Genomic DNA, 15,557 nt, shown 5'->3' on the forward strand with positions numbered 1-15,557 from the left:
TTTTACCGAAATAACTGCTAAATGAGAAGAAGTCCGGGCTAGTCTTCCTCTGTGCTGATGTTACCATACGGCAGGAGAAATGTGTTCTGTTGATCCAGACAGAGAGGTAGAATACCAAGGACCGATCTGATACCAGCCTGTTAACAGATACATATATGTCAACAGGCTGGTAACATATACATATATAGTATTGTGTTTTTACAGGGTTAGGGTTATACTACTATCCCTGTATGGATGTGAAATGATTTCACATTGTTGTTAAAATCTTTGTGAAACATGAACAAACACAAACCATAAACGCTACAGAGCTTTCTCTCATTATCCAGTTTGGCAGGGAGTCATAACGGAGAAAGAAGATGAATAAACTACTTTAAAGCAGATTTTCTTGGTTAAATTACGTGGTATCAGCTCGCCGCATAAACCCCAGTACTCGCCGATACCAGTAACAGTGTTTTAGGCAGTGTTGGAGGCTTTTCGGATACTGGTGCCGGTATCAGAACATCTCTAGTTTTAAACTGTCCATCGTGAGTCTGACAGTTACAGTTCCATAATGTCCCCCCTGCTGTGTCCAGGTGAAGAGGTACACGTGTCCTCTGAAGTCTCCGGGGATCCGTCCGACCTCGGCGAGGCCCGGGACCATGCGCCACCCGACGCCGCTGCAGAACGAGCCCAGGAAGATCAGCTACAGCCGCATCCCGGACAGCGAGGCAGAGGGGGGGGCTGTCTCCGCCCCCAACTCCCCCCGCACCCCGTTGACTCCGCCCCCAGCCTCAGCCGCCTCCAGCTCCACAGACGTAGGCAGCGTGTTCGACTCGCCGCAGGCTCCCAGCAGCCCCTTCCACTCCAGTAAGCCCCGCCCACCAACCACAGGGCTGACATTAGCTCCTCCCACAACCACAGGGCTGACATTAGCTCCTCCCACAACCACAGGGCTGACATTAGCTCCTCCCACAACCACAGGGCTGACATTTGCTCCTCCCACAACCACAGGGCTGACATTAGCTCCTCCCACAACCACAGGGCTGACATTAGCTCCTCCCACAACCACGGGCCTTCCACAACCACAGGGCTGACATTAGCTCCTCCCACAACCACAGGGCTGACATTAGCCCCTCCAACAACCACAGGGCTGACATTAGCTCCTCCACAACCACAGGGCCTCCCACAACCACAGGGCTGACATTAGCCCCTCCCACAACCACAGGGCTGACATTAGCCCCTCCCACAACCACAGGGCCGACATTAGCCCCTCCCACAACCACAGGGCTGACATTAGCTCCTCCCACAACCACAGGGCCTCCCACAACCACAGGGCTGACATTAGCTCCTCCCACCAACAACAGGGCTGACATTAGCTCCTCCCACCAACCACAGGGCTGACAGTAGCCCCGTACGCCAACCACAGGGCTGACATTAGCTCCTCCCATTAACCACAGGGCTGACATTAGCTCCTCCCACAACCACAGGGCTCCCAGCAGCCCCTTCCACTCCAGTAAGCCCCTCCCACCAACCACAGTGCTGACTTTAGCTCCTCCCACAACCACAGGGCTGACTTTAGCTCCTCCCACCAACCACAGGGCTGACTTTAGCTCCTCCCACCAACCATAGGGCTGACTTTAGCTCCTCCCACCAACCACAGGGCTGACTTTAGCTCCTCCCACCAACCACAGGGCTGACAGTTTCCCCTCCCACAAACAACAGGGCCTCCCACAACCACAGGGCTGACATTAGCCCCTCCCACAACCACAGGGCTGACATTAGCCCCTCCCACAACCACAGGGCCGACATTAGCCCCTCCCACAACCACAGGGCTGACATTAGCTCCTCCCACAACCACAGGGCTGACTTTAGCTCCTCCCACCAACCACAGGGCTGACTTTAGCTCCTCCCACCAACCACAGGGCTGACTTTAGCTCCTCCCACCAACCACAGGGCTGACAGTTTCCCCTCCCACAAACAACAGGGCTGACAGTAGCCCCCCCACCCACCCACCAACGTATAGTCTGCTCAGAAAGCTATTGCTATGCTAGCAAGATTCAAAGTTAATAATATTGGGCCTCATTCACCAACCTTTCTTGCGAAGAAATGTGTTCTTAAACCCTTCTTACGAACTTTTTACGAAGATTCTGGCATTCACTAAAGTTTTCTTAACTTGGATTTGTTCTTAGCTAAGAACAAAATCTACGAACACTGAAAAACACTCTTACGCACATTTGAGTGATGACAATTTGCTCCAAATGATTGGTTACTGCATTTTATTCAATTCTACAGTCGTTTACAATGATAGTATTGTACTGTAATGTATTTCTGATCATTTTTTGAAATAAAAATCATATTATGCAAAAACACTGCAATTTACATCAGCAATTAAACTGATTAAATCCTGCGTTATTTGGTGATTGATCACTATTTATAGGGCAAAAATGCAGTGGTAAAATGTAACAAATACAAAGTACAAATTCTTCGTAACTGTACTCAAGTACATTTTTCACGTATCTGTACTTTACTTAAGTAGACTCAATAGTGCATAGCCTACTTTTGACTTTTACTTTGTTACATTTTGCAGCAATATCTATATTTCTACTACACTACATTTCTACAATGTTCCGTTACATTTTCTGATCAGTTTCCCCTCTGCCAAAACGTCTCCCTGACCGTCCCACGTTTGTCTCACCAGTGAAGTTTGGTTGCCATAGATACTGTATATATGGGTTGCCATAGATACTGTATATATGGGGCACCGCTGATCCAAGCCGGCTCCGGTGCTCCAGAGCCCGGGCGCAGCGCCGCTGACCCTCGGTAATACAGCCTCCAGTAAAAGTGAAAATGAAAACGTTGGTTTTTATTATTCCCGTTTTTAAATCATAGTTTCTATATCTATTTATCTCCACAGCGTTGTTTACTCCTCCGATTCTAACAACACATTTCTGTTTTATGATTAGAATAGGAACTTTTTTTAAAAGCCAGGCCTTGTTTGTTTGTTTACTTTTACTAAAGTAAATATGTCTCTGGTTATTTGTACTTTTATTTAAGTACTGATATTCAGTACTTCCTCCACCGCGGCTAATTAGGAACAACTGGCACGCGCTTTCAATTATGAAGACGTGGGATTCATCAATCCTAAGAACACAGGTGTGAACAATTCTGCTGTTTAAGAACACGTCATGAATCCGACATAGACTTTTCTTAGAAAATGTCTTAAGAACATATTTAAGAGAAAACTTAGGAAGATATTGGTGAATGAGGCCCATTGTGTACGGTTGGCAATCGTAAGTAGTAAATATAATGTAACAAGACAAGCTAGCTATCAGCCATGTCATTGTCCCTAAAACAAGATCAAGACTTTCTTATCAATAATCATCATGAACTGTGAGATTAAATCTTGTCAGACTCTACTGAGTATTCAGACTAACCTGCACTAACCTCATCTGAGACAGCTACCTTCTTTATAACAGCAGTTCACTACTAAAGGAACACGTTAGCTTAGCATAAAGCCTGGAGACAGCTAGCTTCCTCCTCTCACAGTGTTTTCTCCTCTCCCTGCAGCCTGCGAAAGTATCTTCTCTGTTCCTCACGGGCCACGTTAGTATGACCCTCGTGACTCTCCGTACATGTCTCTCACCTGTCTCCCTCTCACCTGTCTGTCTTTCACATATCTGCCTCTCACCTGTCTGTCTCTCACCTGTCTGTCTCTTACCTGTCTGCCTCTCACCTGTCTGTCTCTTACCTGTCTGTCTCTCACCTGTCTGCCTTTCATCTGTCTGCATCTCACCTGTCTGCCTATCACCTGTCTGTCACCTGTCGGTCTCTAACCTGTCTGCCTCTCACCTGTCTGCCTCTCACCTGTCTAGCTCTCTACTGTAAACTCACTGTGTCTAACTGGTGGGCTCATGTTTCCGCTCTGAGATACGTTTACTGATCAGATCAAAATAGCGACATAACCCCAGACTTTCTTTTCGTCACAACGGTGCGATGAAGTGAATGTAAACCCAAAACCACAAACAGGGTTGGTGCCAAAGCACTGGCGGAGGCCAACCCTCACCTGGAACCACACAGACCTCCAGAACCCGGTTAAACATATTAATAACATTACCAACACCACAGTCTCATTTATAACCGTTGTGTACGCACAACACTGGGCCTGACCGAGGTGCCACTTTCACTATGCAACAGCTGTGATCTATAAAAACAAACCTAAAGGGAGGATGGGTACCTGCGTACGAACATTTTAAAGACGCAGATAGTGAGGTGGTGAACTGAAGATTCCTCTGTCACATTTAATTTCACTTCATATGACACGTTACTTATAGATCCACTTCTTCATAAACATTCAAACCAGTTGTGTTATTAGTGCTTGCACGTTTCAAATGTAAGAGATTTCAGCCAACTCAACTTAGAGCTGTGTCACCATTACATTCCCATTGATCCGCTCATTTCTCTACATTAACACATTCATGCATTGACCGCTGATGGCTGAATGTGTGGACGCCGAGTTAAGAGGCCGATCCACAGGCGCACATTAAGTACACACATTGATAAATGGAACATTGTCTGCCGTTAGTTTTTTGCTTTTGTGCGCACAGACACTTCATTTACTGTTTTATAATGAGAGCCGTGATCGGATCAGCTGAAGCCCGGTTCACACAAGCCTAGTATTGGGGACCTGTAGCAATCTGCAATATGTACGGAGGTCGTCTGTGATCTTAACTCCGTGGGAATCTGCCATGTCTGGAATCTGTCGGTGTGAAAAAGAAAGAAAATTCCTACACAGACTTTTCACCTGTGCATTTGGTAATTTCAGTTGATTTCAGTTACAGGGAACTTTCTCAAAACATGTAGTCAAAATGTATTGGTAGCGTTGGAGATTATAAAGGAAAGTTTTCACATCATATGTGGGGGTTAATGTCAGTAAATCGGAGTAAAAGACTTTGCTTATCCCCTGTGAATGCGCCACACTAAACACAGACGTGGGGACATTTCTAAATCCCAGTTCCTGTGGTAATACTTTAGTATCACAGGTGATATTGATCTGGTAGATCTGATTGGTGCATCTCTACCTAACACCTGTCAGAACAAGACTCACCTGCCCACACTGTCTCCATAGTAACAGTCTGTCTCCATGGAAACCATCAGCTGACAGCTCACTGTGTGTTTTGTTGTACAGAACCAATCAGCTACAGGCAGGATGATGTCACCTGGGACCTCTTTAGCCCTATTTGCACGGGACTAGCATTACCTGATGACTTCTAGTAACGTGTAATATTTATGGATGAATTGCCGTTCGGGGATAATAATGGTACCTTAGACCTTGACCCTTGAGGTTGTCTGTGATCCTAATCCCTGTGCGAATCAGCCATGTCTGTAGCTTACTTTACCTGCCGTAAAGTAAAAATTCCCCCGCAAACGTATTTCGCCAAACACCGAGGTCCTGTGTTAATATTAGTTCTGTGCGAATCGATGTGTCTGTGATTTGGCGGGGTCATATTTCATTTTTTCAAGGTTTTTGTTTCCTGTGTGCCCTTTTATCCCCCTCACGAAGTCTCAGGGTTAGTTTAGTGTCCCTGTGTGTCCCTGTGGGTCTAACGGTTGTCTCTCTAGTCTCAGGGTTAGTTTAATTCAATTCAATTCAATTTTATTTATAGTATCAAATCATAACATAGGTTATCTTGAGACAATTTACAGATAGAGTAGGTCTAGACCACACTCTAAAATTTACAAAGCCCCAACAATTACAGTAATTCCCTCAAGAGCAAGCAGTGCGACAGTGGCGAGGAAAAACTCCCTCTTGGGAAGAAACCTGGGACAGACCCAGGCTCTTGGTAGGCGGTGTCTGACGGGCCGGTTGGGGGTGTGATGAACAGTGGTGATAATAGTCACATTAATAATGGAACAGTGACTGGATGTAGCAGGAAGCTGCAGGGTTCAGCAGGAAGCTGCAGGGTTCAGCAGGAAGCTGCAGGGTTCAGCAGGAAGCTGCAGGGTTCAGCAGGAAGCTGCAGGGTTCAGCAGGAAGCTGCAGGGTTCAGCAGGAAGCTGCAGGGTTCAGCAGGAAGCAGCAGGGTTCAGCAGGAAGCAGCATGACATTGCAGGGCACCGCTGAGCTCAGCAGGGAGTGCAGCAGGACCACGGCGACAGCTGGAACCAGGATCTTGGTGCCAAAAAACATAAGGACTCCGGGGAGTAAACTCCCCAGAAGCTAGGATTAATAACAAGCATTTCTGGGACTGGATACACACAAATAGTAATAGTAATAGTAATAGAAAGGGAGAGGAGAGAGCAGCTCAGTGTGTCAGAGGAAGGAAGTCCCCCGGCAGTCTAGAACTATAACAGCGTAACTATAACAGCGTAACTAAGAGAGACAGGTCATAAGGAGAGGTAGCTTTTTCGGGCTTAGAACTCTCCCCCTGCCGGATCGGGCTTGGCTGGCCTGCCTCTCTCTACTTTGTTATGTATTATTAATCTAACAATTATGAAGAGAAGCAGGTGGGCCAGTTAGGTGAACACTGCAACTCCTCACTCCCTAACTATAAGCTTTATCAAATAGAAGAGTTTTAAGTTCATTCTTGAAAGCGATTACAGTTTCTGCCCCCCGAACCCAGATCGGGAGCTGGTTCCATAGGAGAGGAGCCTGATAACTGAAGGCTCTGGCTCCCATTCTACTTTCAGAGACTCTAGGTACCACCAGTAACTCTGCATTCTGGGAGCGCAGTGCTCTCGTGGGACAATAGGGTATTAGGAGCTCTTCTAGATATGATGGTGCTAGACCATTTAGAGCTTTGTAGGTCAAGAGAAGGATTTTAAACTCAATCCTGGATTCAACAGGAAGCCAGTGCAGAGAAGCTAATACAGGAGAAATATGATCTCTTTTCTTAGTTCTTGTGAGAACACGCGCTGCAGCATTCTGGATCAGCTGGAGAGTCTTAAGGGACTTATTTGGGCAACCTGACAGTAGGGAATTACAATAGTCCAGCCTGGAAGTAACGAATGCATGGACGAGTTTTTCAGCGTCCTTTTGAGACAGGATGTTCCTAATTTTGGCAATGTTACGAAGATGAAAAAAGGCTGTTCTTGAGGTTTGTTTTAGATTGGCGTTAAAGGATATATCCTGATCAAAAATAACCCCTAGATTTTTGACAGTAGTGCTGGAGGCCAGGACAACACCATCCAGAGGTTCTGAGTTTAGTGTCCCTGTGTGTCGCTGTGGGTCTAACGGTTGTCTCTCTGGTCTCAGGGTTAGTTTAATGTCCCTGTGGGTCTAACAGTTGTCTCTCCCGTCCCAGGGTTAATTTAGTGTCCCTCTGGGTCTAACGGTTGTCTCTCTGGTCTCAGGGTTAGTTTAATGTCCCTGTGGGTCTAACGGTTGTCTCTCCCGTCCCAGGGTTAGTTTAATGTCCCTGTGGGTCTAACGGTTGTCTCTCTGGTCTCAGGGTTAGTTTAGTGTCCCTCTGGGTCTAACGGTTGTCTCTCTGGTCTCAGGGTTAGTTTAGTGTCCCTCTGGGTCTAACGGTTGTCTCTCTGGTCTCAGGGTTAGTTTAGTGTCCCTCTGGGTCTAACGGTTGTCTCTCTGGTCTCAGGGTTAGTTTAGTGTCCCTCTGGGTCTAACGGTTGTCTCTCTGGTCTCAGGGTTAGTTTAATGTCCCTGTGGGTCTAACGGTTGTCTCTCCCGTCCCAGGGTTAGTTTAATGTCCCTGTGGGTCTAACAGTTGTCTCTCCCGTCCCAGGGTTAGTTTAATGTCCCTGTGGGTCTAATGGTTGTCTCTCCCGTCCCAGAGTTAGTTTAGCGTTTCTGTGGGTCTAACGGTTGTCTCTCCCGTCCCAGGGTTAGTTGAGGGTTCCTGTGGGTCTAACGGTTGTCTCTCCCGTCCCAGGGTTAGTTTAGTGTCCCTGTGTGTCCCTGTGGGTCTAACGGTTGTCTCTCTGGTCCCAGGGTTAGTTTAGTGTCCCTGTGTGTCCCTGTGGGTCTAACTGTTGTCTCTCTGGTCTCAGGGTTAGTTTAGTGTCCCTGTGGGTCTAACGGTTGTTTCTCTGGTCTCAGGGTTAGTTTAGTGTCCCTGTGGGTCTAACGGTTGTCTCTCCCGTCCCAGGGTTAGTTTAGTGTCCCTGTGGGTCTAACGGTTGTCTCTCCCGTCCCAGGGTTAGTTTAGTGTCCCTGTGGGTCTAACGGTTGTCTCTCTGGTCTCAGGGTTAGTTTAGTGTCCATGTGGGTCTAACGGTTGTCTCTCTGGTCTCAGGGTTAGTTTAGTGTCCCTGTGTGTCGCTGTGGGTCTAACGGTTGTCTCTCCCATCCCAGGGTTAGTTTAGTGTCCCTGTGGGTCTAACGGTTGTCTCTCCCGTCCCAGGGTTAGTTTAGTGTCCCTCTGGGTCTAACGGTTGTCTCTCTGGTCTCAGGGTTAGTTTAGTGTCCCTCTGGGTCTAACGGTTGTCTCTCCCGTCCCAGGGTTAGTTTAGTGTCCCTCTGGGTCTAACGGTTGTCTCTCTGGTCTCAGGGTTAGTTTAGTGTCCCTCTGGGTCTAACGGTTGTCTCTCCCATCCCAGGGTTAGTTTAGTGTCCCTGTGGGTCTAACGGTTGTCTCTCCCGTCCCAGAGTTAGTTTAGTGTCCCTGTGGGTCTAACGGTTGTCTCTCTGGTCTCAGGGTTAGTTTAGTGTCCCTCTGGGTCTAACGGTTGTCTCTCTGGTCTCAGGGTTAGTTTAGTGTCCCTCTGGGTCTAACAGTTGTCTCTCCCGTCCCAGGGTTAGTTTAGTGTCCCTGTGTGTTGCTGTGGGTCTAACGGTTGTCTCTCCCATCCCAGGGTTAGTTTAATGTCCCTGTGGGTCTAACGGTTGTCTCTCTGGTCTCAGGGTCGTCCTCGGTCTCCTCCATGGTGAGTTTCAGTCGGGCTTCTGAGGACGTTCAGGTTCCTCCTCCTGTTCCTCCTCGCAGGCGTCCAGAGTCGGCTCCCGCTGAGTCCTCGCCCTCAAAGGTAACTCTCATGTTTACGTACCAGTTCTGCTGTAACCCTAACCCTCAGAGGAAGCTCCCATGTTTACGTACCAGTTCTGATGTAACCCTAACCCTCAGAGGTAACCCATGTTTACGTACCAGTTCTGATGTAACCCTAACCCTCAGAGGTAACCCATGTTTACGTACCAGTTCTGCTGTAACCCTAACCCTCAGAGGTAGCTCCCATGTTTACGTTCCAGTTCTGCTGTAACCCTAACCCTCAGAGGTAACCCATGTTTACGTACCAGTTCTGCTGTAACCCTAACCCTCAGAGGTAGCTCCCATGTTTACGTACCAGTTCTGATGTAACCCTAACCCTCAGAGGTAGCTCCCATGTTTACGTACCAGTTCTGATGTAACCCTAACCCTCAGAGGTAGCTCCCATGTTTACGTACCAGTTCTGATGTAACCCTAACCCTCAGAGGTAACCCATGTTTACATACTGTCTCTAACCGTCTCTAATCTCTCCTCCTTAGATGATGTCACAGTTGGACAGCCCCCCCGCTGTCCCCCCCCGCCAGCCCACCTGTAAGCTCCTCCCCCCTCGTTACTCCTCGTCCCTGTCCTCCTCATCCCCCCCCGACAGCCCCCCCTCGCTGCCTCCTCGGGAACCCGTCAGCTCTCCTCTGCACCTCCTGCCCCCCCCTCAGGGCCGCCCCCCCCGCTGTGACCTGCAGGCCTTCTTCCCCTCCTCCTCCCCCCTCTGCCCCCTCCAACACCCGTCACCCCCACCCCCCCATCCAGAAAGACAACCCTCCCTCTCCTGCCCCTTGACGGCCCCCCCGTGCCCCCCCGACACAGCGTCCCTAAACTTCCCCCCAAGACGTACAAGAGGGAGTCTCTGAGCCACGCGCCGCCGCTGCTGGACACGCCCCCCGCGCTGGAGGAGGCAGGGCTCTGAGCTGATTGGACAGGCTGGAGTGGGCTGGGCTCTGAGCTGATTGGACAGGCTGGAGGGGGCCGGGCTCTGAGCTGATTGGACGGGCTGGAGGTGGCCGGGCTCTGAGCTGATTGGACAGGCTGGAGGGGGCCGGGCTCTTAGCTGATTGGACAACTGATTGGATCAGAACACACAGAAAAACTCTGATCCAGTCTGGACTGAGAAAACTTAAGATCATGTGCTCTTATTGTGAGAACCCAACTGCTTGTTTCCTGCGGAGCGTTGGAGAACATTGGTGTGTGTGTGTGTGTGTGTGTGTGTGTGTGTGTGTGTGTGTGTGTGTGTGTGTGTGTGTCTGTGTGTGTTTGTCTGTCAGCGTGTCGGACCGCGCTGTGTGGAGCAGAGAGGATTGTGGGAACAGAACCAGAGAGGTACTGTGCTGGTTCTGTTGCTTTCTGATGTTCAAGGAGATAAATTCTTTAAAACAAGGGAATAAACGTGTTTGTACACCGAGCTGGAAGGACAACAAATAGCGCTCCACTGTCTTTATTTTATTATTTATCTGAAATAAAACGGTTTTATTCTTCAGATCTGTAATATGAAGGGTTCTGGATTCTTCTTTTAAACTTGGCCTGCTACGCTGCTCCTGATTGGTCAAAACGTTCATTATCATCACTGTTGTTCAAGGGAAAATTAAAGTTTTAAGTGTTTGTTTTTTCAGAATAAGAAAAAGGTTTATTGCCACAGTAGTTGTCTCGTAGTTGTTCCAGACCCTCCTCCAAAGCTCTCTGAAGGAGGATCTGGCTACTCGTAGTATGCTGGGATGACCTCGATGCCGGCCGTGTAGAACGACCCGTCCTAGTCTTTGGCAGGTTGATGGTTAATGGAGTCGATAGCAATAACTTTTTAAGTGTTATATTGGTCCAACTGATGACTCTTATTATATAGACAGACTCTTATTATATATAGACAGACTCTTAATATATAGAAAACTTATATAGACACTCTTATTATATAGACAATTTTTTATATATATATATATATATATATATATATATATATATATAGACTGATCTTATTATATATATAGACCAATCTTATTATATATATATATAGACTGATATTATATATATAGACCGATCTTATATATATATATATAGACCAATTATTATATATATATATATATATATATATATATATATATATATATATATATATATAGACCGACTCTTATATATATAGACTGATCTTATTATATATATAGACCGATCTTATTATATATATATAGACTGACTCTTATTATATATATATAGACTGACTCTTATTATATAAACCAGTTATCTGAATGCATTGATGAACCTGTTGGGACCAGGTGAGTCTGGGGGATCGGTTTCCATGGTTACCCTGGTAACAGGTTGTAGTTCAGTTCAAGGTTTCAGTTTTCCTACAGGTAGAAAAGTCTGAATTCACTTTAATATAATCATAGGGTGGTTAGGGTTTACATTCTACATTATAATCATAGGGTGAATAGTGTTAGGGTTTACATTCTACATTATAATCATAGGGTGAATAGTGTTAGGGTTTACATTCTACATTATAATCATAGGGTGAATAGTGTTAGGGTTTACATTCTACATTATAATCATAGGGTGAATAGTGTTAGGGTTTAATCATTATAATCATAGGGTGAATAGTGTTAGGGTTTACATTCTACATTATAATCATAGGGTGAATAGTGTTAGGGTTTACATTCTACATTATAATCATAGGGTGAATAGTGTTAGGGTTTACATTCTACATTATAATCATAGGGTGAATAGTGTTAGGGTTTACATTCTACATTATAATCATAGGGTGAATAGTGTTAGGGTTTACATCCGACATTATAATCATAGGGTGAATAGTGTTAGGGCTTACATCTGACATTATAATCATAGGGTGAATAGTGGATAATTTACATTCTGAATTATTTTTTCTATGATCCAAATATCTTAGCCCCTCAAATGAGACTTAAGAGCTCCAGTATACTAAACATGGGTACTATATACTAAACATGGGTACGTTATACTAAACATGGGTACTATATACTAAACATTTTTTTCAATTCAATTCAATTTTATTTATAGTATCAAATCATAACAGGAGTTATCTCAGGACACTTTACAGATAGTGTAGGTCTAGACCACACTATAATTTACATAACCCAACAATTCTAATAATTCCCCGAAAAGCAAGCAGTGCGACAGTGGTGAGGAAAAACTCCCTCTCAGGAAGAAACCTGGGACAGACCCAGGCTGTTGGTAGGTGGTGTCTGACGGGACAGACCCAGGCTGTTGGTAGGAGGTGTCTGACGGGACAGACACTGGCTCTTGGTAGGAGGTGTCTGACGGGACAGACCCAGGCTCTTGGTAGGAGGTGTCTGACGGGACAGACCCAGACTCTTGGTAGGAGGTGTCTGACGGGACAGACCCAGGCTCTTGGTAGGTGGTGTCTGACGGGACAGACCCAGGCTCTTGGTAGGAGGTGTCTGACGGGACAGACCCAGGCTCTTGGTAGGAGGTGTCTGACGGGACAGACACTGACTCTTGGTAGGAGGTGTCTGACGGGACAGACCCAGGCTCTTGGTAGGAGGTGTCTGACGGGACAGACACTGGCTCTTGGTAGGAGGTGTCTGACTGGACAGACCCAGGCTCTTGGTAGGCGGTGTCTGACGGGACAGACCCAGGCTCTTGGTAGGAGGTGTCTGACGGGACAGACCCAGGCTCTTGGTAGGAGGTGTCTGACGGGACAGACCCAGGCTCTTGGTAGGAGGTGTCTGACGGGACAGACCCAGGCTCTTGGTAGGAGGTGTCTGACGGGACAGACCCAGGCTCTTGGTAGGAGGTGTCTGACGGGACAGACCCAGGCTCTTGGTAGGTGGTGTCTGACGGGACAGACCCAGGCTCTTGCTAGGAGGTGTCTGACGGGACAGACCCAGGCTCTTGGTAGGAGGTGTCTGACGGGACAGACCCAGGCTCTTGGTAGGAGGTGTGTGATGGTGCCAGTTGGGGGGAGGGGTGATGAACAGTGGCAATAACAGTCACAATAAAGATAAAGGATCAGTGACTAAAAATGCTAATCGTAGTAGTTCATGTCATAGCAGGGCACTGCAGGGCGTTACAGGGTGTAGCAGGGTTCAGCAGGACACCGCACAGCGTAGTAGGGTGTAGTGAAGAAGGACCACGGCAACAGCTGCAACCAAGATCTGGGTGCCATCCTAGTCCAAGGAAAAATGCTGGGAAAAAGAAACATAAGGACTCCGGGGAGTAAACTCCCCAGAGCTAGGTTAGTAACAAGCATTTCTGGATCTGCTTACTCCCTAACTATAAGCTTTCTCAAAGAGGAGGGTTTTTAGTTCATTCTTAAATGTGGTGATGGTGTCTGCCCCCTGAACCCAGACTGGGAGCTGGTTCCACAGGAGAGGAGCCTGGGTATAAACATGGGTACTATATACTAAACAGAAACCAACAGAAAGACTGATCTCAGGTTGGATGGATGGAGGACTCTTCCTCAAACACACACTGACCCAACTCTGGGAGACCTTTACTGGCAAAGGGTTGTTAACAAAAATAATATTTCTTTTTTGGAAGTACGGGTGCAAATACAGCAATTTTTTCCTTGGCCTCCTTAGGATCACTTCACCTTATCTGGCTTTGCAAATATTCCAAATGTCCCGGCCATGTGAGCTTATACCTCCCCACATATTCTGTATGCATACATGTGTATGTATGAGAAACGTTGATCCCTGGTTAGGTGGCTTCTTGTTTATGATGACTCAGGGCTTTAGGAATGGAAATATGAAAACACTTCACCACTATTCACCTCATATTTTAGTTTGTGTTTGTGGAGAAAACTTCCCTGAATTTAACTTTCTGTTTATTTAAGTGATGATGAGGAAGTGGAATAAAAAGTTAAAGTTCAGACTCTATCTCAATCAAATTAAATCCATCAGCTGTCCATTTAAAGATGAAATAATGAAGAAATTAATACCTCTGTTTTCTTCAGCAGACTTATATATATATATATATATATATATATATATATATATATATATATAAAAATTAGGACACCCATGCTAAAGTTGACTAGCCTAGAAATCTAGACTCCCCCTAGTGGCAGCAAATTTATTTGGCAGCCAGGGGGGTTTAGGCACTCTCCGTTGACTTTCAAGCTGCAAAAACCAAATTTTGGTCAGGCCAATCACATTGTGTATAGAGTCGGTGGGCGGGGCTTATGGCTGCTGCTGCTGGGAACAGCGGAAGACTTCTGGAAGACTTGGAGTTCAGCTTTTCTTTGATAAAAGAACAAAGAACGGCACAGAAATCATTCTTAAAAAAGGAAGATGTGTTCGGAGTTTTGCCAACTGGATACTGCAAAAGTTTAATTTATCAACTAGCTCCGCTACCTTCTTCGTTGCTCTGCCTGGTTGTAGCGCTATCCTATTACGTGCAGAGGGAATTTGAAAGACAACCGTTTATCCCGCCCCTCGGATCGAGCTCCGTCAATGGTGAGTTCCCAGACCAGACATCTGGATGTGGGTCTGGCTTGTCAGGCTAAAAGTTGACTTAAAAAAGGAATAAAAAAAATCATCTTTTGGAAATTGATCTTAATGCTTTAATTAAAACAAATGAGGAAAAATCCAACCCTTAAGGACATAAATTTTGTTTGTCAATGAATAATGTATCATAAATAAATAAATGTTCTTGTTTAAAATACTGGGGGCATAAGTCAGTCCACCCCTATGTTAGATTTCCATAGAGGCAGACAGATTTTTATTTTTAAAGGCCAGTTATTTCATGGATCAAGGATACTATGCATCCTGATAAAGTTCCCTTGGCCTTTGGAATTAAAATAGCCCCACATCATCACATACCCTTCACCATACCTAGAGATTGGCATGGTTTTATGTCAGTTAGCCTAATAGCTGGTTTGATTTGCATTGAGAGATGATTTTATGGAAAGTACCCCATGCCACTCTCTAGGTATGGTGAAGGGTATGTTATGATGTGGGGCTATTTTAATTCCAAAGGCCAAGGGAACTTTATCAGCATGCGTAGTATCCTGGATCCATAAAATAATAAAAATAAAAATCTGCCTTCCTCTATGGGAATTTAACATAGGGGTGTATTTACTTATGCCCCCTGTATTTTAAAGAAGAACATTTATTTATTTATGATACATTATTCATTCACAAAGAAAATTGGTGTCCTTAAAGGTTGGATTTTGCATAATTTGTTTAATTAAGGCTTTAAAGATCAATTTGCAAAAGATGATTTTTTTATTCCTCTTTTTAGTCAACTTTAGCATGGTGTCCTAATTTGCACAGTACTGTATATACATACAGTACTGTGCAAAAGTTTTAGGCAGGTATGGAAAAATGCTGTAAACTAAGAATGCTTTCAAACATGGAAGTGTTAATAGTTTATTTTCATCACTTAACAAAATGCAGTGAATGACCAGAAGAGAAATCTAAATCAAATCAATATTTGGTGTGACCATCCCCCCACCCTTTGCCTTCAAGACAGCATCAATTCTTCTCGGTACTCTTGAACACAGTGTTTGAAGGAACTGGGCTGGTAGGTTGTTCCAAACATCTTGGAGAACTAACCACAGATCTTCTGAGGATGGAGGCTTCCTCAGATCCTTCTGTCTCTTCA

The 15,557-nt window shown here is 45.8% G+C and overlaps 1 protein-coding gene across 1 annotated transcript in view; it reads left to right on the forward strand.

Moving 5' to 3' along the window:
* LOC114568696 (son of sevenless homolog 1-like) overlaps positions 1–10,391 on the forward strand; it is a 41,557-nt gene extending 31,166 nt beyond the window's left edge. The window contains 4 exon segments of the mRNA XM_028598334.1: positions 573–846; positions 8,840–8,961; positions 9,458–9,674; positions 9,677–10,391. Coding sequence (XP_028454135.1) covers positions 573–846; positions 8,840–8,961; positions 9,458–9,674; positions 9,677–9,882 — 819 coding nt within the window. The 3' untranslated portion in view covers positions 9,883–10,391.
* Positions 10,392–15,557: the final 5,166 nt, after the last annotated feature.

Source organism: Perca flavescens, chromosome 2, assembly GCF_004354835.1.
Source record: "Perca flavescens isolate YP-PL-M2 chromosome 2, PFLA_1.0, whole genome shotgun sequence".
NCBI classification, from domain to species: Eukaryota; Metazoa; Chordata; class Actinopteri; order Perciformes; family Percidae; genus Perca; species Perca flavescens.